At 30.9% G+C, this 27,115-nt stretch overlaps 1 protein-coding gene across 1 annotated transcript in view; it reads right to left on the bottom strand.

Annotated features, from left to right (window-relative positions):
• Positions 1 to 27,115, bottom strand: part of LOC129221043 (nucleolar pre-ribosomal-associated protein 1-like) — a 70,687-nt gene that overhangs the window by 26,082 nt on the left and 17,490 nt on the right. Inside the window, exons 4-20 of the mRNA XM_054855479.1 lie at positions 25,953 to 26,049; positions 23,940 to 24,022; positions 22,399 to 22,566; positions 20,207 to 20,328; positions 18,754 to 18,949; positions 17,391 to 17,528; positions 15,312 to 15,479; positions 15,116 to 15,224; positions 11,441 to 11,548; positions 10,848 to 11,083; positions 9,278 to 9,370; positions 8,298 to 8,529; positions 7,709 to 7,763; positions 6,924 to 6,994; positions 5,138 to 5,295; positions 3,851 to 4,060; positions 1,939 to 2,668 (exon numbers count right to left, since the gene is read on the bottom strand). Of these exons, the coding sequence (XP_054711454.1) occupies positions 1,939 to 2,668; positions 3,851 to 4,060; positions 5,138 to 5,295; positions 6,924 to 6,994; positions 7,709 to 7,763; positions 8,298 to 8,529; positions 9,278 to 9,370; positions 10,848 to 11,083; positions 11,441 to 11,548; positions 15,116 to 15,224; positions 15,312 to 15,479; positions 17,391 to 17,528; positions 18,754 to 18,949; positions 20,207 to 20,328; positions 22,399 to 22,566; positions 23,940 to 24,022; positions 25,953 to 26,049 (2,974 nt within the window). The remainder of the gene's footprint in view (positions 1 to 1,938; positions 2,669 to 3,850; positions 4,061 to 5,137; positions 5,296 to 6,923; positions 6,995 to 7,708; positions 7,764 to 8,297; positions 8,530 to 9,277; positions 9,371 to 10,847; positions 11,084 to 11,440; positions 11,549 to 15,115; positions 15,225 to 15,311; positions 15,480 to 17,390; positions 17,529 to 18,753; positions 18,950 to 20,206; positions 20,329 to 22,398; positions 22,567 to 23,939; positions 24,023 to 25,952; positions 26,050 to 27,115) is intronic.

The following is a 27,115-nucleotide window of genomic DNA, read 5'->3' as shown; positions in this document are numbered from 1 at the left end:
GTGTAGGATATTCAATACCCCTGCTTAAGGCTCTAGACTAAGAATTCTGAATGGTAATCACTGGCAACCAAAGTCACAAAAAATGGCAGTCACTTTGCTAGCCATTTTTTATAAAAAGTTTGCATGCAGCTATAAAAGTAAATACTCTATTTGCTATTAATAATAATAACAAATTAAATAATAAGGATACTTTACAAAAACAACAAAATTTCACTGGACATATTTTTTAATATTAATATACAAGTAAACAACAAAAAGAAATATTTTACAAATGTTTATTTATAGTACAAATGTAGGCAATTATGACCAAACAAAAGCATGTGAAACTTACACAGGCTTTAGTTCATTTATTAGTCAGAAAATGTCAGTCGCCTGACAATTTCTTTTTTTTTCAGGGAATGTTGAATTTCAAAAGGCTGTAAATGCATAAACGAGACCATTTGTTGCTACTTTTGTTGAAAGACTAGGTTCTTGGGTAGCCATTTTTGGCGACCGCTAACCTAGAGCTTTACCCCTGCTATAGAAGGTACATTGAGAATGAAATGTGAAATAGCAAGTGTTTTGGAAAGCAATCTAGAGTTCTTGTTTTAATCTCGAAATAATTCCAAATACTGCTCATTTGGTGAAAAGTGGTTAAGATATTTTGAATGGTTTTAATTTGAAAATAAAGAAAGATTGCATGAGTGTTGTGAAGCATAGATAGGGAAAATGCTTTTGCAACTTGATGTACTCTTGTCCAATATAACTTTATTCACATTTAAGTATTAATATTACCTATGTGTTTTAAAACATCTACTGAAATTTTAATTTAATCAATACATGTAGAAGTCTTTTTAATTACATGTAAAGAAATCGAAAATAGTTTCAGTAACTAGTTTTTAAAAGTAATAAAATGTAGCAAATTTATACTTTGATCATTTAATATTAAAACAGAAGAATTTTATCTTGAACTTTATGTGTATAATTATGTACTTAGGCAACATTCAAAATATTTATTATTTCTTAACTTTTTCGGCCATGTTTTTGCCTTTCGGAAAAAAATGGAATGTGACCCAAAAATTCTTTCAAGAAAGCCAGGATCCTTGGTTGAATAAGAGCCAGTAGTAATTTTGAGTTACTACATGTTGTTATAAAAAATAAGAATTAAAGCCAAAAATTAACAGGTGTGGAGGTTTTGAGCCTCAATTATATATTGAATCCGTTGCTGCATTTTTAAAGGAAATCTACAAAACAAATTTTGAAGAGTGAAGAGCTTGATGGTAGAAAGGGTGGGAATAAAAATCTGCAGAAAAGAGAAACGTTTTTCCAAAACGTTTCAAAAAATTTGAAAAGGAGAGCGAATTACAGATCCATTGATGTTTTTTTTCCTTGAAAATAAAGGTCTTAACTTGGAAGTGATGGCAATAAATTCGGAATAAAGGAGGGGGGGGTGGGAGTGGGGAACTGCTGTGATTTTTTAGTGATGTGAAAAAAACATATTACAGCAAAAATAGTCAACAGCAATAATAGAAGAAAGAAAGGCTGAATAAAAAATTGGTGGATGCATGGTGCAAGTTATTGGGGGAAAGTTGCACTTATGACACAATTAGCAGCAGAAATATTTTGGCAATTTAGTTCAATTGGAACAGAGGTCAATCTTCTTTACTGTAAGATATTTATGAAACATATAACTTGCTGCTAAGCTAGCAATAATAAAGATAGCATGTAAAAACTACTTTTGTATTTATATAAACTTTTTTTTTTTTTCAAAAATAAAAAAGATTTAAGTCTATACAAAACATAAAATACAAAGATTAAAAAATAAAATAAAATAATTAAAAAAAGAACCATAATTATAATACATCCCTGGCTATAGGGCATCAACTTACTGAAAATAATAATAATATTTTACTAAAATAACATGTGACCATATACAATTGAAAAAAAAAAGAAACTTACCATTTTTAAGAAGTAATGAAAAAGATGGATGCATTTCTAATATTTTTACTATGTATTCCACACATAATTCCTTCTGCTTTTTTGGTAGTGTGACATAGTGAGAAAATAATGAATTAATACAGTCTGAAGAAAGAAAAATAGATTCTGCTTTATCAACATACAACTTCATCAGCAAAGTTAGAACAGTTGATGAACTAGAGTTTCCTGCATCAAGTCCTTTGCTCAGAATATTTTCTAAAAGTCTTGTTACATCTACAGCAGTTAAAATGTTTGAGAAGGATCCTGTGACAACAAACAAATCAACATCTGTATTAACGAGTTCAACTTCCGAAGCATGGCTACTTTCAAAAGTTAGATTAAAATTCAATAGTTTATTTTTAAATGGACCCAAATGCTTCCAACAATTAGCAAATTGAGATTCATTCAATATTTTGTCAGCAATATGGGCAACCAGATCAGTACAGGAATTCACACTCATTTTAAAGACATCTTTTTGACAATGAGGTGAACATTTAGCTTGAAGAAAAAGTTTGTGGACTATGGGATGGTATAAGATTTCAGAAACAATTTCTTGAATTTCAAATTTTAAGTGAGGTTTATCCTTAAGAAGCTTAGTTGATTCCGTTTTTATTCCTGTTGCTTCATTTGTAAGCACATTGGACACAAAATCAAAAAGATTTTTTAGAAGTATAAAATAATCAAGGATAATTTTCGCATCAGAATTGCTGTCCTGAAAATAAAGAAAAAGACAAATCAGAACAAAACATTGTATACAAAATAAAAAAATTTCAGCATAACTTATTTAAGGTTAAAAAACATAGAAGAAGTGTCGATAAGTTTTCAGAATGTATTTATTATCAGCGTGGCCCTTAAAGTTTGATCTTTAAAACACTTTAATACAAGTTTAAAAATCATTTTTTCAAAATAAATCACCAAATCATTGAGTAAAAATATTTACAAAAGAGAATAAATTCCGAAATCAATAAATACTAATTAAAGTTTTTATTTGAATATTAAAATTTTAACTTAAAATTAATTTTTTGAAATTAAAATTTGAAGATTACAGATTTGTTTTTCATATTTTTAACCTTTTCAAGCACTTGAAAATGAACTTTTTATAAAAGCAGTTCTCAAGGTGTTTAACTGTGGGCATTTAAGTGAAGAAAAACATACATTTGAGCTACAAAAAAAAAAGGGCAGAAAATGTCGTTGCCTCAGAGCAACAGTAAGATATCTAATCCCAGAAATAACACTAAGATATCTTACTGTAGCTGTGAGGTGACGATGTATATTAATGAAGAAAAATAGATCATCAGTTGAGTACTACGACTAGGTAACTGCACATTTGGTAAAAATAGAATGCTTCAATTATGTTGAAAAGTTTTGTTTGATACAAGGCATACATATTCCTAGTTGATAAAAATTTAGAACTGGCAGTTCAATAACATTTAAATCAAGTCTTTAGATTCATTAAAAATTGCCGAAAAACATTACTTTGTCGAGTTTTCCTGGAAGCAGTATGAAAGAAACTATTACAGTTACCTACATGTAGTACCAACTCTAAATAATATAAAGATACATATGTACCATATGAGGCAGTGAGAAGCAAAGGGATGCAAGTGGCAAAATTAAAAATTTGGAGATAACCAGTACACATGGTAGGTGAACCTCTCCTCTGTCTTGGGACAAGAGATGGTACTAGTAGCCCTGGTGGTTGCTGCTATACAACATGATTTAGAAAAAAAAAATCAATGAAACTATGTTATCTTTTTTAAACACGTTTTACTCAAAACTTGAAAATGTCCACTTACATCCCTTTGCTTCTCAAAGGATATGAGGATTTCAATACCTATTTTTCGACAAATTAAAATTAACTAATATTTAAAAAGTATATGAAGCATAATATACTCACAGTAATGAGAGAAATGTCAACACTAATGTACATCAATATTTGTGAAATGATTCTCCTGGTGTAGCTGAAGTCAAAATCATCAGGTACATCTACTATATTGCAAGCACAGACAGTTTCTGAAGAATGAGAAGTAATGAATTTTTTTCGCAAATGCTCTCCAATTCTTGAATTGCAAACATTGTCGCCAATTAAATCTGCCAATTCGTCAATCTGAAAGTAAAGAAACAAGTGCCTTAAGAAATCTGTTCAATATTACTAAGTTAATGTAACAAATCAAGTAGTTTTTACTTGCAAAATAAAACCAAAGCAATGCTTTTATTAAAAAAAGTATTTTTAAAAATACAAAAATTTAATAATAAAAGATTGCTGCACAATTACAGCAAAACGCTAATGCGGTATTGATGAAACATAATGAAAAGAAGCTTGAAATACTTTGTTTTCAAAAAGGAATAACCAATTCCTAAGACTTTTAAACATTCAAAATTAAAAAAAAAATAAAATGAAGAAATAATTTTCATTAAAAAAAAAAAGATTTGAAATATAAATTTTTAGGTTTAGAAACTTTTTGGCGTTTGGGATTACAAAATTTGGGCCCAAAACTGCACTCAAAAAGGAACACTTTTCTGATTAAGCATGGCCCCACTAGATGGTGCACACTTAACGGACCTTGACAATCATGACTTTTCTGTGTTAAACCGATGCAGCCACCAACCAATGGCAAAGTAATGGAAACAGGGGCTCCCTGTAGCGCCCTTTTTGTTACCATGAGTTTCAGTGATAGTCATGCCCTATAGTAATTAAGTGGGGGGGCCATGGATCAAGTTACCCTTTAGCTATGATTTTACACATGTTTTGAAAATAATTCATGTCTGGCCCATTGGGGCTGCTTTTGTAATTTTTGTTTTTTTTTTCAGCCAACACTTTATGTTATTCATGTGTTTGTACCATACACATTGTGTGTTTGTGCCATCACTTTAGTTATTTAACTGGTAAACGTTTTCTTCATAGCCATTGCTCAACACTTTTTTTGACCAAACAACATTTAAATCAGTTGCTTTTTCTTTTCTTTTTTTTTATTTAAAAAAAAAAACATAGAGCCAAAAGTATCTCTTTTCAGATAGAAGATAGCTGAATGAATATAAAACAAATTACTAAGAACTCTAAACTGCTAAACATTGAAAGTAATCAAACACACAAATTTTGAAAATGCTAGATATCATTCACAACCAAAAAACCTATGTTTTAAATAACAATGTGAAAGGAACAAGAATTACGTAACAAGTTTACCTTACAATCAAAAGTGCATGTAGAGAGCATTTCCCAATATTTATAAATGCTGGAGTTGAGAGCTGGTTTATATTTATTAATAATGGCAAAAAATATTGATGGTAAATGTTGATGGTGAATTATATCACATAGAGCAGTTTCCACAAATAATTTGCAACCTGAAAGAAAAATAGAAAACATTATGAAGTAGCTTTCAAATTATGTTACCAAGTAATGTACAGTTGGTAATGTTGGAAAAAGACTTTTCTAAAAATATCATACACTTTTGCAATACTACAGTGCTGGGGAAAAAAAATGCATCACCCTCGCATTTTCACAAAAATGGGATTATGTGAGAAGTTTTGGTCGAGCGATTAAAGATGAATGTATGTGAAATTCTGCAAAACTTATAAAATAAGAATTTAACAGCAGGAATCAGATAATTGTTTACGCAAATCGGGGCTGTTTCCAGGCCAAGGCAAACTGCTGACCCCATGCTCATTTTTCCATTTCTGAACATGCGTGTGAGTTTAGAGAAAAAAATTACTTAACCCCATGTCAATTTAAGTCTAATGGCAGGATAAAGGTTTTTAAATTGTTACTTACCAGTTTGGCCCTATGGCACGGGGTAGGATCATCTTGGAAAATGAATTTTGGACCTGAAATAAAGTGATCCCGGATAGTAGGAAGCAATTTCTCCTCCAAAATGCCAATATACAACTGAGCGTTTACTGTTCCTTGTACAGAGTGAAGCAGACCAACTCCTTGATCAGAAATACATCCCCAAATCAGGGGATACGGGATGCTTGACTGTGTGTTGAATGCAGTCGGGATGATATTCCTCTCCTTTGCGGCACAGGTGATGCAATTTTTTTTATCACGACTGTATAAAACCCATCGAGAAGAGATAAAATGGAGGGAGTGGAGACTTTCGTTCGTGAAGGAAAGCCCCCAAGTCATGTGACAGATTTTAAAGAAAAGCTTTGGAAAAAAAATCAGGTTTCTTTCCATAGTTTCACGCAAAACATGTTGAGTCATGGGACTTAGGATTTTCACCCCAGCCTTTGCTAAACCAATCATTGGACTTGCTCCCTTCATTTTAAATCCTGCTCTAAGATAAAACCTCTATGAAAGGCCACAGCTCAATGTAGAAACTTGCTATGTTTGAAACAATGCTTTGAAAGAAGTTAGCTACTGGATTGACATAAGACAGAATTGAAAATTACTGTAAGCAAGGCACAAAGTCAGGGAAAATTGTGTTTTTGATGCAACATGGCACAACAAATGCATTTTTACTTAACTGCTACAGATGTTTGAGTCCTCAGATGAAAAAGAATGCCCCGTATTTTCCGTAAATTTCAATGATCTATGATTTTATCTGAAAATTCCAAGTTTTCTTGGTGCTTGGCAATTCTGTAACTTAACTCAACTACACAATAATTTCCTGTCTCCCAAAGATACTTTGAAGTAAATGCATTTTTTTAGTGTCAGCTGAGCCAAATGATACATTTATGTCAAAATCAAATAATAAATAATATGGCTTTTAGCTAGGACTCAATACATACTGCTCTCTTAATTGTGAATACTCTTTTCTCATACAGCAGAAATTCAGAAAAAAAAAAAAAAAAAAAACTGAAAATAAGTGAATAGAATGGCTATTAGCTAGTAATATTTTTTTCATAATTATATACATAACTAATACAACAGAGAGTTCTCAATAATAATTCAGTAAATAACCTTTTAACAATTGTTGAAAATATTGAAATAAGGAATTTTGTTTATTAAAATAATATAAGGTTTTAATTACCTTTATTTTTATGATCTGATATTTCGTTTAGCTGCATAAGAACAGCTGGCACAAAGGAACTAAAACACTGCCTGAAATGAATAAAAACAAACAGATTATGCTATTTTCAAAACATTCCAAATTGCAATAGAAAAATACTTTGCTCAGGCCTGCAGTTAAGCATTGTACCCTGCTTTTAATAGAATATAGGAAGTCTGCAAATTATTACTGGAGTTACATTTACTCGTTATCAGTAATACATTTACTCGGTTATTTTTCCACTCTGAGCTTAGAACATTTAATTGATTTAAGAGAACATTTATATTATTTTAAAACATTATTAACTCATCGTGTTTAAGATCACTGACTTTATGTTCGATTATACCAGCTGCATGTATTTTTTTTTTGCCGTAATTTTTCTATGCTTGGGGATTTTAAAGGTTAGAAAAGCTTCACAAAGTCTTAGCAAAATTGATCTTAGCGGTAGCATGAAATGCTTTTGTATGGGGAAATCTAATAAATACATTTTTTAATTTAAGGGATTAAATTAAGGGAATACATTTTTTAATATTTGAAAGGGAAATAACCCTTTCAAATATTTATTTTTTAATTTTTTAAAACAAAAATTTTAAATTCATTCAAAGAAAGCAGTATGTGGATTCAAGTTTAAAATTTAACTTCAGAAAGTTGAAAATATTTACTATTTTAATGTACACACACATACATGTAGAAAGAAAGTAAACTGAAATGCATAAAGTAATAAACCAAGTTTAAAATTAAATTGCACAAACATAAAATGCACATACTGAGTGTGATGTTCAGAGTCATTTTCTTTCCCTGTATTTTCTTCCGAGAGCAAATCTAGAAAGAAAAAAAAAATTACACTTGACTAATAGAATAGGAGGAAATAAATACATTAATTTAAAAAATAATTAAAAAAAATAATGCAATGAATTTAAATAACATAAGACAGATTGATTTAAAAACATGAAAAAATAAAAAAATTAATAAATACATAAAATGCAATCTACATTTTTTAGTATGATAAAAGAGGAGGAAAATGGAAAACTATAATAATAAATACTTAAATAACTAAAACAAATACATTTATAAACCTTCTAAATATTTTGAAGAATCACAAACAGGTTCAGAAGAAGATTTCTCCAAAGTAGTATTAACAATATCATCAATTGTCATATTGACTGTTACCTTAATCCTCATCGTTATTAGTATTTAGATTTTGGCAACACTGTGCCATCATATTACAATAATTGCTACACATATGTCTTACGCTTAGGCTAATAAACCATTATAAGTGCTCTATGAGTTGCTACTTTCTAGTAAACATTTGATACATAAATGTTACATATAACTAAAACAAATACATTTACAAACCTTCTAAATATTTTGAAGAATCATAAACAGGTTCAGAGGAAGAAGATTTCTCCAAAGTAGTATTAACAATATCATCAATGAACTTGTTTGGTTCTTGTAATAATGTATAGATTGCATCATTAATGAATGCAATTATTGACGGTACATGTCTAGCTTTTGCTGATTTCAAAGCAGAGACCCAGGCATCAGCCTCCCACTTGCATTGATCAAATATTCCAGTACCGACTAAAAGCTAATTTCAAAATAAAAGATGCATTTTAAACATTGCAACAATTTACATATACATTTTTGAACTAAAAATATAAATGGTATAAAACACTTTATTATACAGTAAACTTCTAATTATCTGCAGAATAATGTGGATGACAAACGTGGATAATTCGCAAAATAGGTAAACAATGACAGAAAACTGATAACACTCGCATATATTTAAACTATAGCTAAAAACAATAACTGTAAGTCAGCTCATTGCAAATAGATTACACACATATGTGAGCAAATCGGCCAGATCAGGTTAGCCTACACACAAAAAAAAAAAGCAAAGAGGAGGGGAATCTTTCTAAACTAAACTGGTCACTCATTTACGCATGTAAGTAGTGTAGACCTAAAATTAGATGTAGAATGCATAATTCTACAAGTTTAATTAACTATTTTAAAAAGTATCACTTGGGTAAAAAGAAGTTAACAGGCAGATTAGTTAAATAAGATTCAATAAAGAAATATTTCTTCAACTGGTTCGGGTTCAGTCAAAATAGAAGCTTCATTCAAAATGGTTAGCCGGAAGTTTTTACTAACCACTAATTTTAGCTAAAACTGCACTAAACTATTTACGAAAAATAATATGCTGCACTTTTTTCAACACCAAGAAATATTAAAATAAAATAAATTTATGTATTTCTGCATCTATCCTTATAATATTACAACAGTCATCAGGATGTTGAATAACTAAAAAATGAAATACAAATGGAAACACAATTTACCTTGTGAATTAGAGCTGCTATGGAATGCTTCACTGAAGGGTTACTTGAAGTGAGAAAAATATCAAGATTAACCAGAGGAGATTCTGCTAAATTCTAAAAAGAACATATGTTTTAACAGTTAGATAAAAAATTAGAACAATAAGGCTCTTTTATAATTGAGCTCTCTATTTATCAAAAGAGCTACTAACAACTTTTTTTTAAGGCAGTTTCATTTTTAGATGGTCTGGGGGCTTGCACATTCTTGAAATGAGCTAACATGTTTGTTTCATTGATCCATAAACATTCAACTCTGAAAAAACTCTTCAACTGAGTTATGATAAATTTAGATAAAGAAATAGATTTAAAAAAGAAACAGGCGCCATGGCATGAAAATTTGATAATACGTTTTAGTAATGGTTAACATGTAGGGAAGGGTTTATTGTGACAAGGCTGAACTTGATCCGGTAACTTAACTGTTTTTCTAGTAAGACTGTCATTTCAGGGGAATGAAGAAACAAAAAAGCAGTCAACTATGAACGCTACCTAGTGGAGTTTAGGGTTAATCCACTGGAGTTAGGGTTACAATTTCAACTATCAAAATATCATCAAACAGGCAATGGCTTCGTTAAAATGTGGAAGAAGAGAAGCAATTTCACCCATCATACCTTGACAGATGACGTTCTAGTTTAAAATATTGGCTTTTAAAATGAACAACCCTGGAAGTGAAGATACAAAAATTTAGTAAAAAGAAAACACATTCTCCCCAAAAATTTGAGATAGGCATAAATTAAATATCAGACAATTGATGAAATTTACCTCATTGATTGAAACTAAAATGTGATAGAAAGCAATTGAAGTAAATTACATGCATAGTGGCTTACATTAGTAATAAATATTTTATATATTCAAGTATGCCTGTACCATTAAAACGAACCATTTCATAAAAAAAGTCGCCATTTTGTCCCGCATGTGAAAACACATATGTTTCACCAAAAAGTAATCATTTGAAAATGTAACGAACAAAACTTATTGCTTAAGAAATAACACCTACATGCGATTTAAAAATAAATAAATAAATAAATAATAATTTTTAAGGAACTATATGAGCTGTCACATGCGGGGAAAAAAAAGTTCGCTTTCCTGAGGAATGTAAGCCAGTAATGATTGCAAAGTTACTTGATAACAGTTAATTTTTATTAATAATATGAACTTTTTAACCATTTTTAAACCAAATCATCAAATTTTACTAAAAAAATATGATGGTATGAGTTATTTAATGGTTTGGAATTATGATACAATGGCATTTTTCTTTAATGAGGAAAGTACAATGCAGTTGCTCCGTAGAAGTACATAATGGATTTCATACTACCAGAGTTAATGTTGCAGTAAAAACAGATTCATTTCCCTGCAATACATTGGCAGAGAAACAATCTTTATAGGAATAAGTATAAAGTATGACTTGCTGAAATATTAAAAACAAAAGTCAAGGTTAGAAGCCTAAAACAGCAATAAAAACTAGCACAATACACAAGTTTCAAGGTTAAAAGAGGTTAACTTTATCCAATGGCTTTAATCTTGAAAACAAACAAACCTTAGTCCAAAGCGAGGCAGTTGATTCACCTTTAGCAATGAAAAGGTCAATAACTTTCATGTGAATAGAAAATAATTCTTCTGTAGAAAATGTATCTCTACACTGTTGCAAGCAAGAAAACAATTCATTCAAATTCGAATCAAACTTCTGATGGGAAAGCACGTACATATTCTTTACAAGTTTTACAGCTTCAAGGAATTCTGAAAGTTGTTTTGAAAGGGCAGGCAGAGGAATTTCTAAAAAAGTGGGAAACAAAAGGTGAGAAACGAAAAAATATAATCATTTAAAACAAATAAATAAATGCCTTTTTTGATGTGATTATTATATGCAGATAACTCTCGATAACTCAAAGCCTTATAATTTGAATATTTCATTTTCTTGAAGTTTTCATTGGGTCCCAATCTCTTGAGAAAGCTGTGGGGACTTTCCGTAAATTGAAGGTTTTAGTCGGTCCCTTGGGACTTAGAGTTATCAAGAGTTCAATGCATTATTATGTTAATACTCTTTCTTTCTTGGGTAATAATTTAATTTAATATCAAGGACAGGGAAAACACCGGTTTTACAAATTGAAAATCAATACTAAAATTAATTACTTTCAGATTCTAAGTTATTATTTTGCACTGTAGTAGCAGACTGGTTTTCAAGAACTTCATCCACTTGCATCACTTCACTTTCATGTTCAGAAGGTGTAGAGTCAATATCTGTAAGATATGATAATGGTGAGCTATTTTATGCAGAATGTCATGCCAATTCGTATATACAGTGAGTCCCACAAGCACCCGAAAAACTCTGCATCGCTAGATTCTATGTTTGGAGTAAAAAAAATACCCCAACAGAACTGCAGTTCTATGATTCAATGTTTAAAAAAATGAAATTAAAAAAAAAAAAGAATAACAGTAAAAAAAAAGTAAAGTATAACGTCATATGTCCTGCGTAAACAAAAACTAAGTGTGATCAGCCATTCCAGACTTCATGACTCTAAATGAGCAATGGACTTTTAACATCTGATTTGTAAACTAATATCAAAGTTCATGCTTCAGTTAAAGCCTTTTTTTCATTTTTCATGTATTATCAAGCTGTGATGCCATTCTTTTCTTTTGCATTTTATTCAAAAATCATGAGTCCTAGAGATACAGTTCTTCAGGATATATTTTAATGTATGACAAGCAAGGGATTTAGAGGTGCAAAGTGTATCTGGTGTTGATGGGACACACTATATGTATGTATAAATACACACAAAAAATAAATAAAAAATAAATAAAAAACAATAAATAAAATAAATGAATAAAAGGTTTTAACCTAATCCTGAGTATAGTATTCGCTCCATGATGTATAGGGGTTTCCTCCACACCATGAGGGACTCTCCACACATCTCCTCCTCCCCCCCCACCCCCAAGGAAAATTTTCAAATTTGTAGTCCTAAAAATGTATTTTAGCTTTATATTTTTCAAAAATTTGCAACTTTGCATTGGGTGTCACCCCCGAGACGGGTGACACCCAGGGCAGCCCCCCCCCCCCTGTAGTGATGCCACTGATATATAATATATATGTATATCCATTAAGAATGAATTAAAGAAAAAATCATTCTTTTAATTTTTACCATAGTGCAGTACAACCTCATTTATTTGGACGAACTGGGATCAAAGATAATTCAAACAATTGAAAATGAGGATATTATAGGTAATATGGATTAATAAGCAAAACAGAACCTTCAATAGGCAGATTTATTGTTTATTACAATTTTCAAAAAAAAGTATGCTTTTTGTCACAAAATTACACAAAATTGTTTACAAGATGGTAAAAATTATAAAAATATAGCTTTCACAACTTAACAAAGAATTAGAAACTGTCTTGTGTTTTAAGCACAAGGGGTGTTTGAATGAAGCACAGTCAGGCAAGTGCTTTATCCCTTACCAGTCAAAATAAAAGAGAATGTTTGGCGCAGTGACGGAATTACCTTGTCAAAAATATTGCAATTGAGAGGGGTCAACACCTCACAGGCGCCCCCTTAATAACTGAGAGTCGGACCCCAACAAAAGTTGGAATTTCGGATGATAAAATCCATTATTTTGGGGAAAATCATTACTGTTTTAATTCCAAAAATGGACAATAATTCACAGTTACATAACACATAATTTATTACATGAAATGCAGTTGTGAAATGTTTAATTATTATGTAATTAAAACAAAAGGAACTTTACGACCACAAAAGGAAAGCAACTGTCTTCAATGAAAGCTTAGAAGCAAAAAATTATTGCTGAAGCAGTGTCAGAAGTCTAAACTACCTCGCAAGCAAGTACGTCATTTAGAATTTTTATGGGGAGGGATGAGGGGCAGAGTAAATACTCCATGGAAATTATACAAAAAAAAAAAAAAAAAAAAAAAAAAAATCAAGAATAATTTTTATTTTCTCCATCATTTGCTGTGGAAGGACAGGAATTTCAGGGTCATACATTATGTCGAGGTTAGAAGACGCTTAAGATCCCCAAAAAACTTTTCTTGGTTTTTACGAAACTTCTGCAAGAGCAGAAGACCACCTCTTATAACTGATATGTCGCCCTCTCCCCTTTTTTTTAGAAGTTGCCTCTTCAATTTCATTTTAACGATAAAAAGAAGAAATACTTTCAGTCTTAAAAATGGACAGGTAAATGATAAATAGGGATACAATAAAAGTGAAAAGAAAATATTTCTTTTCTTTTTTTCCCCAAAATACAATCTTAAAGTATTATTTTGGCACATCGAGATTCTGTATTATGACCTTACCTGGGCAACCTATACCTCACCTGGGCAATTAAAATATGTTTCCATTAGAAAAAAAGCTGAAATACACGGAGAGAGAGAGAGATTTGAAATATTGTAATGAATAATCACACTACAAGTAATATAAAGTAAAAAAATAGACCTAAAGTATCAGTGTACAGTATTACACTAGTTCAAAATGTTAAAAGTGTTTTTACTGAAGCCACAGACTTAATGTCAAACAAATAAACTATCCAGCTGGAAATTGAAAATTTTTGTATAGAAAACCAAAGCAGTCAAATGGCTTTGAAAAAGAAAAAAAACTCTCCTCAAGCCTTATCACTTCAGTTTCCTTTTTCAGGTTTAGCTTAAAATTCTGTTTTTAGAAACTTTGGTTTTGAAAGCACGGGAGAGCATCCAAATCCCATTCTTTCCCCTAACGTCAGCAACGATAGCCTACAATTGCGTAATTCAGAATTTAAATGTCGAAAAATTCCGGGAGAGCACTCTCACTGTAATCTTGGCAAAACACCCACTCCCCACTATTAAAGAGTGCTTTCATTTCACAGCTTCAGCTTAGAAAATATTCCAGAGATCCCCTGAATCTTCCCTCCCACAAATAGAACTAAAGAGCGTCTAAAACTTTGTGTTTAGTCCTCCATTTTCTAAAAGAAAATTGAAATGAAGCCTTTAAGGTCCTTTCCGAACACCATCAAAAGTTATCTTAATTCAGCTTTTTTGAAACTTCAATTTCAAAAAATTGTTTGTTCAAAAACATGATCTACAATCGTGTTTTTAAAACTTCAATTAAAACTCAATCTCTCATCTCATAAACATCACCAATAATCATCTAAAATTGCCTTTATAGAACAATAGTTTCAAAAATTTTTCGGAAGAGAATTTTCCCCTGCACCCCCCCCCCCTATTTCGGGGTCAATATTATGCTTCAGTAGGTTAACTCAGCTCAAAATACAGAAAAAACGGTTAAATCATGCAACGTTAATGCTTCATTAAAATATCTTAGAAAAAATTCTCTACAGGAAAATAACACACAGTTGCTAATCAAGGTGTTTCAGTTTATAAGATTATGTATTAAATGATGTTGTTAATCCATTTTTACTGTACATGCTTTTTTTTAAATGCAATTTGAAATTAGCAGTTTTAAGTTAGTCCCCCACAATAAATTTTATCTGACGATGCCAATGGGCGTCCTGAAGAGGTTTCGAAAACCTACATGAAAAACACTTTTCATAGTTCTGCTTGTCTCAAAGGGGCCTCAATCATATTATTTAAAAAAGAAAAAAAGAAACACTTTCTTTAAAGATGTTGCTGCAAAATACTCAAGTATCTTCAGCATGATTTTCAATAAAACAACTTTTACTGGCTTTTTTTAAAAAAAATAAGTAAAGTTAAAAACAGCACTCCTTCAATAATAACAATAGAAAACAAAAGGACATATATTATAGAATTACTACATTTAAAAGAAAAAAGGAAAGGATATAGAAACCATTATATAAACAATTAACTACTTTCAGTACTATCTGTTATGGCTTCCATTTTTTCATCTGACTGTGTTCCCTTCAGAAGTAATGCAAGTTTTGCCAGGTAACTTTTAAAAATTTTCTCAAAAGGAAAACTCTAAAAAAGAAACATAAATAAGTACATAAGTATTCTTACATTAGAAAAAAATAAATTATATTACGCACAAATATACCTAATGAATACCTGAATGACAGCAGCTAAAAATAATTGACAAAATGAAGACATATCCATCGCTGAATACGGCACTTCTGAAAGATTGGCTTGTTCACAAAATATGATAATATTTTCGACTTGTCTTAAAATGCAAGTCAAGAATTGACACATGTAGTAACACAGCAAAGGATCTCCATTCTGCAATCAAGAATTGATAAAAGTAATATGGAAAATAAAAAGACGATGAAGGAAAAAACTGAATTTCAGTATTTTGTACACATGAGGTTTGTGAGTAACAAAAAGAATGAGAGTGGACATCTTCGTCTAAAACGCGTTAAAAGAGACAGCCCTAGGTAGGTTTTCATTGGAAAGTTTTACCAAATCATGCTGTATAACATCACCTACCAGGGCTACTAGTACTATCTCTTGTCCGACAACAGAGAAGATGTTCACTTACCATTTGTACTGGTTGTCTCCAAATTTTTAATTTTGGCACTTACATCCCTTTGCTTCTCACTACCTCACCATATGAGGCAGTGAGAAGCAAAGGGATGTAAGTAGACATTTTCAAGTTTTGAGTAAAACGCGTTTAAAGATAACGTCCTAGGTAGGCTCTCATTGAAATTTTTTTCGAAATCATGTTGTATAGCAGCACCTACCAGGGCTACTAGTACCATCTCTTGCCCCAAAACAGAGGAGAGGTTCACCTACCATTTGTACTGGTTATCTCCAAATTTTCAATTTTGCCACTTGCATCCCTTTGCTTCTCACTGCCAGATATGTAGTTTTAAAAGTGTTTTGTTAAAATAAGGAAACCCGTACTATTTATAAGCATTACTGCTTTTATTGAAAGTTTTGCATGGATGTTTTCCAAGCAATAATAAACTTTTAAAATCTTACATTACTTTATTCAAAAGTAAGTTACTTTCAATGGTGAGGAAAGGTTATTTCCTGATTTTAAATGAAGGTAGACCAACAAGTGAATGAACAGCTCATTATTTTTTTTTTAATAAGGTTTTCATCGATTTTTCTTTGCTAATTGGCAATAGTAATTTCTTTCTTTACATTTCTAATAAGAAAACAACAAGAAAATGTTGTGTTTGTCCACTGGTTGGGGTGTTTGTTCACTGGTCTGAGGCACTTTTCTTCATTTCTACCCTCAAAACACCTGATGCAGAACTGTAAAAGTTCTCAAATTTTTTGAAAATAATTTCATTCATAAATGAAAATGTTTTTTACTACCATGGGTTAAATGCAATCCCTTTTTTTTTTATCAATGTTACAGATTTTTGAAAATTAAATTGCGCAAAAGTGTTAACTCACTGGTCAGTCTACCCTCTTTATTTTAAATTTTTGTATGGAAAAAAACCCCCTTGTTTATCAGAAAAAAAAGAAATTATTTTATTTAATTTATGCTCGTTGGATGTGAAACAAAAAACACTTTTATATTGATAAATTAATACATTGCTGATACTGGCACACAGTAACTTACTATGTTGTTTAATCACAAAACTATACTTGCAAGTGCTGTAGCTATGAAAATGGTTATGCACACTAACTGCAAAAAAAGATTCCACATGATCTACTTTGCTTGCCTATAAAATATGTATTCAAAAAAAAAAAAAAAAAAAAAAAAAAAAAAAAAAAAAAGACAAACTATAACTTAAAATGCAAAAAAACGGGGGGGGGGGGGGGGGGGGGGGGGGGGGAATCAACAGCGCAAGAAGCAGAAAATATCTCAAGCAATGAAAATCTAATTTGTCAATACATAATTTCAGTTTGGAATTTTTTCTATTTTTCTAAAAAGATCAATTTAATTGTTGAACAGTATATAGTATATCAGTTCACACATAGTCACTTTTAATTTTTTTCTTTGTGTGACATGCCTTTAAAATCATTGACTGAATTAGAAGTATAAACTAATGTTACTATCAAACATGGTGGCCACATAGAGTGGTATTTCTCTGCTGCTGCTAAGATAGAAGTAAACAAATTTGCCAAGTACCAATGCACATAATATTTCACCCTTTATAATACCATGTTTAATTTTCAAACTCAAACATTTTTTTCCACCCAGTTTTCTAAGGTAATTATTATTCACTTAAATACCTGAAATGTTTCTTCTAATTCAGATGCAGTTATAATGTCTGGAACACATAATGTCTTAGCAATAAGAACTAATGAAGGAAGAGACCTTTTTTCTTGAGTTCTGAACAGGCAAGAAATAGGATCTTGAGAATTTATTATCTAAAAGGAAAAGAAAAAAAAGTCAATGAAACATTTGCAACAAATAAAGAACTAAATGCTTTATTAATTTATTCACACAATTTTCTCAAAAAAAAAAAAAATAAATTAAATATCACAACCTTTTTTTGAAGTTTAATAATTAGAAAGCTAAAAATTTGATTTTTGAAACTTTACGACACAAAATTTATGTTAGAATAACTTAAAAACCTAATCCAAATGCCATTTTAAGAATCCAGTCAACCCAAAATCTAGCTACATATAAAGACAAACATGTAACTGTCATTTGAGTCAATTAATCAAAAAATGGAAAATATTAATTAAACAAGTGCATGGAACATTAAGAAATATGTTCTAATTGTCATAACAATCCTCCATGGTACAACCAAACAAATTCCTAAGTGATCATGAGAAATTAATTTTTTTAATAATATTAAACTATGCAATAAAGTATACAAAAAAATAAAAAAATCTATTCTCACAAAAGTAGATTCCTATGCTGAACCTTCTAAGAAAATAAATAAATAAAGATATATCGTTGCCTTGGAGGTGCAGTAGGATATCTTAGTGTTATTTCTGGGATTAGATGTCTTAGTGTTGCTCTGAGGCGACGATATATGAAGATCAAATAAATTTTAATTAAAAATGAAGTTAAAAATAAATAAATAATAATAATTTCATTTATTGAAGAATTCACATCTTTTTACTACCTGTCTACAAAAGGAGAAAGTCAGTTTTTGAAGGGAAAAAAAACAATGGTGGAGGGGAAGGGGCAGATTTGAATGAAGGAACCATACAAACCATTGCAACACGGAAGTTTCATGCCTATGATACTTTCAATATTTCAGGAAAATGGTATCCACTACGAATGTTAGGAATCATTGTAGGACTTTATATTCTCACATGCAAAATGGTAAAAGCCAATCATTGCAGGGCACACTAGAGCAAAAAAAGGGGGAGGGGGACAGAAATCTTCGAGATATTACATCATTAAATTTTTAAGATAATCATTTCTGTAGGAATGAAAAAGTTCAATTTTTTACTTAGACCAGGAATGCTCACCTGGGGGGGGGGGGGGAGGCATGGCACAGTGTTAATTTTTAGAGGGGAGGTTGAGGGGTATTTTTCTCTAGGGGGTGGGCACCCCTGACTTAGACCAATCAGACAATGAAAGAGCTGGTGAAGTGACAAACAGGATAAACAGAAATTAACTAGAAATGTTACATACCCTTTTCAGAAAATCCACTGTTTGCAACCAGGCAACAGAGTTTCTGGGACGAAAGCTATTTTTCAAACTAGGCAGAAAAAATTTCAGCTGATCTGGACAAGCCTTCAAAGCAGATATCACAAATTCGGACATTAGCCAGTTTGAATATGGATTTGGAAAATTCTTCAAAATTTTTGTCATCACATGATTCATATTACTGAATTAAAGAAAAAAAAAGGTTAATTGCACATGGATTTAAATATAAAACTTTATAGCACAAGAAATTTGAGTAGAAAGTTCACTGAGTTTATTCAACACTGAAAATATGTCTCAATGAAACTGGTGAAAATTAAAAGCTGAATATACATTTACTAATTCAATGAATGTGTATTATTATTTACTGATGATCCAACCAGTCATTAATACAAAAAAAAAAAAAAAAAAAATCACAGATAAAACTCAATTCATAGCCAGCACTTTTTAAGTGCAGGGAAAATACTAGTTACAGTTATTCTTCTTAGCAGGATGCAGAAATGTAGTATACGCATTGATTTTGACTATTTTTATCTATAAGTACTAGGAAAAAATGAATTACATATAATTTCTACTAAATTAATGTTTAAAACCAGAACTTTAATGATTTTTAAAGCAAAACAGAACTACAAAGAATAATGTTTCGCAAGGGAGGAAATATAATACTAAAATAAAACACAATCAATATTAATGAAACACTAAGGTAGGTGGTACAGGATTTAAACTTTTTACTTTTTGTCAAATGGCAACCACTAAACGTAAACAAAATGCCATTGCACATTTCAGAACTTTTGATTTAATTTAGTTAAAAGCGCATGTTTCTTGCTAATTTTCTGAATTCAATAATTTACTAAAACTAAGAAAATATAAGCTTGAAGCAGAAAAGTAAGCTTGAAGCAGAAAAGTAAGCTTTTTACACAGCATTAGTCTTTTTACTCAGTAAGAAAAAAATAATCTTGTCCCAAAAACGTTAATGTAAGAAGCAAAAAAAAAAAAAAAAAAAAAAGTAATGAAAAAGACAGAGAGAGAGAGAGAGAAAAAAAAAAAAAAAAAGAATGGAGAGAAAAAAACTGAAATAAATTAAAATTCGACTTTTTTAAAAAAGTTACATGAAAAACAAAAATTTTTGAAATGAAAGGAAAAGGATAAGTTTGAGGCTACAGTTTAACAAAATTATGTAGTTTTTAAAATTCATGTTAACAACTTATTTATCCTCCTATTTATATTTTCAATAAGAAGCTATGAAATAAAGTTCATGCTTATCTTTCCTTTTTGTACAGATTCTTAAAGAACAATGAAGAATATGAATGAAAAAACAATAATAGTATGTAATACTGTAAAATAAACAAACATGATTTTAAACTGTGACAATATAAAATAAAACTTGAATGTATGAGCAGAACTAATATTTATAATGTTGCGAGTATATATAAAAACTTACTGTCCTGATGTACCAAAAGTTCGATCATAAAAGATAATTCCATGTTTGTGAGAACAACAAACTGATAACATAAATTCATGTGCCATGGTTTGAACAGTTAGAGCTTCTTGTTCATCCACCTCCTATTAAAAATAATTTATTTTTAGAAATGTAATCATGCACACAGAGATATGCACCAAATGTGACTGAGCAAAATGTGTTGAGCTATGAAAGCAATTTATTGTCTAAATACAAATGAACACTATGGCTTTTTACAGAAGGAAATATAGAAGATAGAAATAAGTAAAGGTAGGATTGCTATATATTTTCTTTGAAAATGATCAAACATAGCAAAGTCAGTCAAAAATGAGCTTTGCATACATTGGAGATGCCTCAAAAATAGCACCTTCATCGAGTAAAGCTTCACTGACTTGCTTGATGAAAGTTTTCTACACTTCAAATGCGGCTTCTGAAGCCTATCCCACTTACATCACCAAAAGAAAGCCAAAAGTAGTCTACAACTTCCAAACATTTCTTGCGCCCGCAATTATAATCCCCAATCGTCGCCTCTGTTTGGTCAGATTAACAAAATTTAAATATAGAACTCATGATACGTTGGTTTACATATTGCAGTCAGCTTCTTAATGGACATTTTGAAAAGACATTCTGTAGCATTTGGAGTCATTTCAATGGATATGAATAAGGTATTTTTCCCCATTAAATTATTCATTAAACCAGGAGTCCCCAAACTGGGTGCCGTCAGAAAATTCTAACTCTTCAAAGGGTGTCGCTAATTGCAAAAATTTGGGAACCCCTGGCTTAGATTGTACACCATCTAACTCCATGATAGGTAACTTTTCAGGAGGAAATAAAAACTGGTTATGTTTGTAGCATATTGTGCAGCCAGCGGGTTTTAAGACAATGAATTTTTTTATTTGTTGGCAACATTTGGAGTTACTGTTGGCCCTGCTTTATCGAATATCGTCGGTTCCAAGAAATATTATTCGATTAAGCAGGGAAATTTTCTTTACCTTTCTAAATTGACAACATCTTTCTTAAAACGTAATATTAATAAATCAATAGCTATATAAGGGGGAATAATTAATGTTATTAGTAAAAAGTTTTTGAAATAAGCAAATCAAAATAGTTTATGAAAATTGATATAAAAGTAACTTACAACTTGAGTTATTAAATCTTTGTTTTGGCACTTTTCTTCAGTACATAACATTTTGAAAAATTCCATAAACGTGAATTGCTTGCCCAAGGTCTTTTGGGAACACATTTTCTGGCTCCCTTTTTATCCATTTAACCTACAGTGTTATATATTAAGTATTCATGAATTTATTATCATCTAAAATGTGTACATTTCTTTGTGTTATTTAATTTGATTACTGACTGTGCTATTTATTGTTTTTTTGTGATGGCAAAGACAAAAGGAATTTGATAGATCAGCAGACATGTTTTGATGGAATATGAATGTTGTTTTCTCGGCTGTCTTCAGTGAAAACTATTGCTTTTTATTTTTACGTCAATAATGGTTCTTACTTAATTTATTTCTAATTTATTCAAACTTCTCAGCAAGAATATTTGCAAAAGTTGATCAATATTATTCAATTATCCGGGGAAAATATTCGATTAAGCGGGGATCTTTAACATTGTGTCTATGGGGAAATACTCGGTTCTGGGGTTTTTTATTCGTATAAGCGGGGTATTTGTTTAGCTGTTACCTGATAAAGCAGTGCTGACAGAGCTTGTTTTTCCTACTGATGCAGCTAGAAATAATAAGTAAGTTAAGAAAAAAACCTTATTTTTGACATTGCGCAGATAGGCTGATTTACAGTGTAAGTCAGGGGTTTCCAAAGCGGGTGACGTGGCATTTTAGGGTGCCACAGAGGAAGACGAGGGGGGGGGGGCAGCGAAGTGTCCATGATATCAACATTTCATACACATGAAAAATAAATTAGGGTGGCGTGAGAAAATTGGAACTCTCCAAAGGGTACCGCGAATTGGAAATGTTTGGGAACCCTTGCCTTAAACAACAGGGCTTAAATCTATGCATAAAAGATTAACTGTAAAATTTTGAAATCGACACAATAAATGGATAAGAGTGGAAAATATATTTTAGAATCCTAAAAACATTATTGAAAAATAATATAACAATTATGAAAGTTGTTTTTCATAAATTGAAATTACACTTAAATAACTTTATTTACATAAGCAATTGGGTCAACATCCTCTCCCAACTTTCGCTTTTTGGGTTTTGAACTTTTTCTTGCTTTCTTTGGTCCTTTCCATGTGTATAACTCTATGACAGACTTCAATGTATAATCTGTAAATAAGTGCAGCTTGCTAGTTCGACTTATATCAGGATTTTCAACAATCTAAAATGGAAAAAGCAAAATTTAAAATTCTTTTCATTTATCAAATTCACTGATGAAATACAAAACTAAACAAACAATTTATTAATCTTCAAAAACAATAAAATTAAGAATATTTAAGAAGTTGTAAAACATCAGGTATCATTATTTCGAAAGTTAATTTTTAAATCCCAGTGGTCAGAACCAAAACACTAAACTAAACTTAGCTGCTCTTAACAGCCTATAGGGGCCAAGGCCTACTGTGCTCATCTCAATTTTTCTTGACCGAAAGCTCTGGGTTGCAAGGCATATGTTTTGATTAGGTGACCAGCCGAATGCGGAACCCCATTGTTTAGTTCCCAAGCAGGCTTGGTACTCATTTCATCGACACCACTGAAGAGATGAAAGGCGGAGTCAAGATGACCATCCTGGGGATTGAACCTACGTCTGAAGCGTTGAAGAGCGAAGAGCTACCACTAAGCTAGTTAGCCAGGGTCCATGAGAGGCTGAGTCAGCTTATTCAGAAACTAGAGGCCCATCACTTAAGGGTGGGGTGGGGGGGTTGAATTGTATAAATTTGACAAGTTTTATGGGTAGAAGGGGGCCCGGTAACCAAACTGACAAGGGACCGCCCGTCTTGGCTCTTGCTGGCTCTGCACTGATCTTCACCTTTCTGGGAAATTCACTTAAACTCTACTAGTAACAAAAATAGTGCAGTTACAACCTTTCTTCATAGCTTGTAGTGAAATGTGCTTCTTTAAAAAAAAGGTAGTGTGCAGTGAGTAGTGCAACATAAAAATAAATAAATAATAATATTCTAGAAACTTTTTTTATCATTAGTTTAGAAAAGAAACAAGGTTCAAAAGCAACTAATTTTTCGAATCTGACTGGTGGAAATCTTAAGCAAGTCTGTCAGTGAATGAAATAAAAAATTCTCTATAGAAAGCATTTTAGATTAAAAGTCACGTCTGGTGCTCCAAAGCATCCAGTTTTTTCCTAAAGGTAGGCAACACTTTCTTTTGGGTCTGTTTTCTGGAGATCTCGTAATCAAAATTGAAAGATAACTTCTAAAATCACTGTCACTTTCAATTATATACATATTGATTTACAAAAGGTAAAAACAGTTTCAATTCTATTTTTAAAGTCACATCTTTCACATAACATTTTTAAAACTAAAATATACTATGCTTGTTTTTTCAGCATTTATAATTCATTATCATATAAAATTCTCTCTTTTTTTTTTGCAATGAATTCACCTTGACTTGATGTGTTCTTAGAAGATAGACGACTTAGTCATTAAAAACCATTGAGCTATAATACTAAAAGAAAAAGAACTTCCCATTTTTCAGCAAGGAAGCTTGCAGTCAGAATTTCGAGCAAATATGGCAAATACAAACCTGTGTTTGAAATGTTTTCAGCAGCAATAATATTGTTGAAGCATGATCGGAGATAAGTCCAGGCATCATAGCATTAAGAAAACCTGTAAATAGAAGTAGCTTTAATAATGTATCATTGAAAAAAAATTATTAATAATAAAATACCATAACTTAATTTCAATAAAAAATCAGATATAAAAAATGTTTCAACAAATTTAGTAGCATTCTAAAGCAACACACAAATTAATAAATTAAGGACAGAAAAGTTTTTTTTTTTTCAATATTTTAAGCATCATATTTATTTTTATTCTTACGATACTGTTATTAGAATAAATTTGCCACAGGCAGGTAAAGTGCAGTAACTGCAAAATAATATTTTTTTATTTTTAGGTCATAGATTATTTGTTAGCTTTAGGGTACAAGCTTGCTTGTTTGGTTTCCGCTGAAAAAAAAAGCACAATAAAAATGTCTAATTCCAACATTTTCCTATTGTTAGTGTTGAATCTAAACGCGTTTCTTTGAATATCTTGAAAATTCATTTCTGCAGATAATGCCGTTTACCTGTCGGTGGCAGAAATGTTGAAAGTAGTTTCAGTTTTTATATCAAAAGAGCTTTGCGAACATACAATATTACATATCGTTGCCTCAGAGCGACAGTAGGATATCTTACTGTTATTTCTGGGATTAGATAGATGTATTACTGTTGCCTTGAGATGACTATATGTGAATAAAAACTTTCCAGAAAGTTTTACCATGCAATCTGCGTAACAATCCATGTTTTGCATGTAAAAGTTATTAATACTTTCAAAAAGTTCAGTACATAAATAGCAAATCTACAGTTAAATAAATGAGACTACAATTTTAGTTATTATTTCTTTACAGCAGTGATACAACTTTGGAATGAAGAACTATTCGTTTCTAGTACAGTAATTTTATTAGCATAAGAACACAAGAAAATTAGAACATCATATATGCTCCCTGAGAATTGAATGTCCCAAGTGTTTAAACCTCCTTTGTTGTATAACATATTGAGGTTTTTCCCTAAAGTATCCGAAGTTCTATTAGTATCCGAATACCTTGACGAGTTTTTTTTGTTTTGTTTTTTCGATTTTAAAAGGTTACAGCTAAAGCATTTAATGATTTTATAGTTTTATGCTTTAAAATAAGTTAACAAGCTTAAATGCACTTTAAGTGAAGTCATTTAAAACATTATATGACTATTATAAAATACATTTTAACTTTCTTGTCCTACATTATTAGTGACCAATCACTTTTGTGTGTTCCTAGTACATGCTGAAAAATTCATATACACTATCAGTATGATTCTGCTTCCCCATGACTTAGTTTAAACAGCATTCTTAAGGCCAGGGCCGGATTTAGGGGAAGGCAGGCGGGGCTACTGCCCCGGGGCCTCCACAACAAAGGGGGCCCCCCACAGTAAAATTTTTACAAAATATCCTAACTTTCACGGGTCAGCAAATTTTACGTTTTTTCTTCCTTTTTTTGTATTTCTACAAAGAATGCTTGTATAAAAATAATATTATGATTGATATATCAGGAAGCCCTGATTGCAAGTATTCATTTACTATCAATTTTTTATTTGATCGAGCATTTCAGTGACAACATATATATATATATATATATATATATATATATATATATATATATATATATATATATATATATATATATATATATATATTATTCATTAATTTGTAATTTGAACCTATGAGTTAAAGAGAAATAAAGTACGCAAAAAAAAAAAATCCGAAAAATGGTTAACTTTGAAGGTCATCCTCAGAACTTCTCGCTTCTTGAGCTCAAAAATTTAAAAATTATTTGACGAAATGACTTGAATGGAATTTTTTAAATCGAAAATATCGGATATTTTCGAAAATATGATGATCTTTTCGAACCCTGATTAGGGGTCTCCACTCCTTCATTGCCCCGGGGCCTCCATACTTCCAAATTCGGCCCTGATTAAGGCTTTGTATTCCATAAAAATATTTCATATATTTTCTGTTATGTACAAACCTTTTAGTTCAACTAGCTTTATTATACTGCTTTGGTCACACACTCTCATAATAAGTACAATAAGATTAAGAAAAGCAGCTCTAACATCTTCTTCATCCTAAAAGAAAAATATAATGTATTTTAATATTAAGAATCTCACCAACATTGGATATTTTCTCAGCAGCATTTTTAAGCTGCACATACAGTTGACACAGTTGAAAAGTATACAAATATCAGTCAAACCGAATTTTTAAAGACTGTTAGTCTCAATCTCTTTTTATTTTAACTCTCAGCAATAAAACAATTATCAAAATTTTCAAACTAATTTTTTATTCTGAATATTTACATACTTTACAAATAATAACTAACAGATTTGGCTATAGATAAAATTTTGTACCAAATTTCTGATCCTTATATTTTCCATAAAAAATGCGGTTAATCAAAAGCCAACTTTCAAACTTTTCATCTGAAAGTGATCAACAAACTGCAGTGATTTTTTTTTTCTTTTTGAAGAAAATTCACATGCATTTGGCATTACTACAATGAATACGCAGAATTCTTAATGTAACACATAACATATGCTATATTTTGGAAGTTTTACATATAACTTAATTTCTAATCATAAAATTGATGCTCACAACAAGTTAATTCTCTCTTCCATTCGAATATTTACATAAATTTCAGTTACCTGAAGTGCTGGCGATTCAGAATGAGCTATGTTGATCTCTTCATGAAGGTCAAGGAGTAAAAAAATGAAAGACATGAAGATGCCAAAACTTTAAACAGGCAGTAAAACCTAAATTTGAGCCTAACAATGTTTTGTATGTTTTCTTTAAAAAACATTAATAGAGCACACATGCCAAGTTTCATCAAAATCCAAGACTGGGTACTTTTTTTTTCTTTACTTTTTTTTGAGCAATGACGAATTGCTATTTGTGTTCCTATGATTTTTCAGATTACCTTAAAGACTTAACGACTACCTAAATAAGTCTAGCTCGTAGTTTTCAATATTTATTTAGAGAGTAATTTTTGTTGTCATTACTTACTAATTCCTATCATTAAAGATTGATTATAACAGTTTATACACTACAAATATGATCTTTGTCGTAAGTGTCCGGGTGCAAATTGGCCATACCAGAAGTGGCATAGGGAGGTCGTGGCATAGACAGTGCCATTGAAATTGT

Source organism: Uloborus diversus, chromosome 4 (genome assembly GCF_026930045.1).
Source record: "Uloborus diversus isolate 005 chromosome 4, Udiv.v.3.1, whole genome shotgun sequence".
Lineage (NCBI taxonomy): Eukaryota > Metazoa > Arthropoda > Arachnida > Araneae > Uloboridae > Uloborus > Uloborus diversus.
The sequence above is the reverse complement of the archived record's forward strand: the minus strand, read 5'-3'. Positions and strand labels throughout refer to the sequence as shown.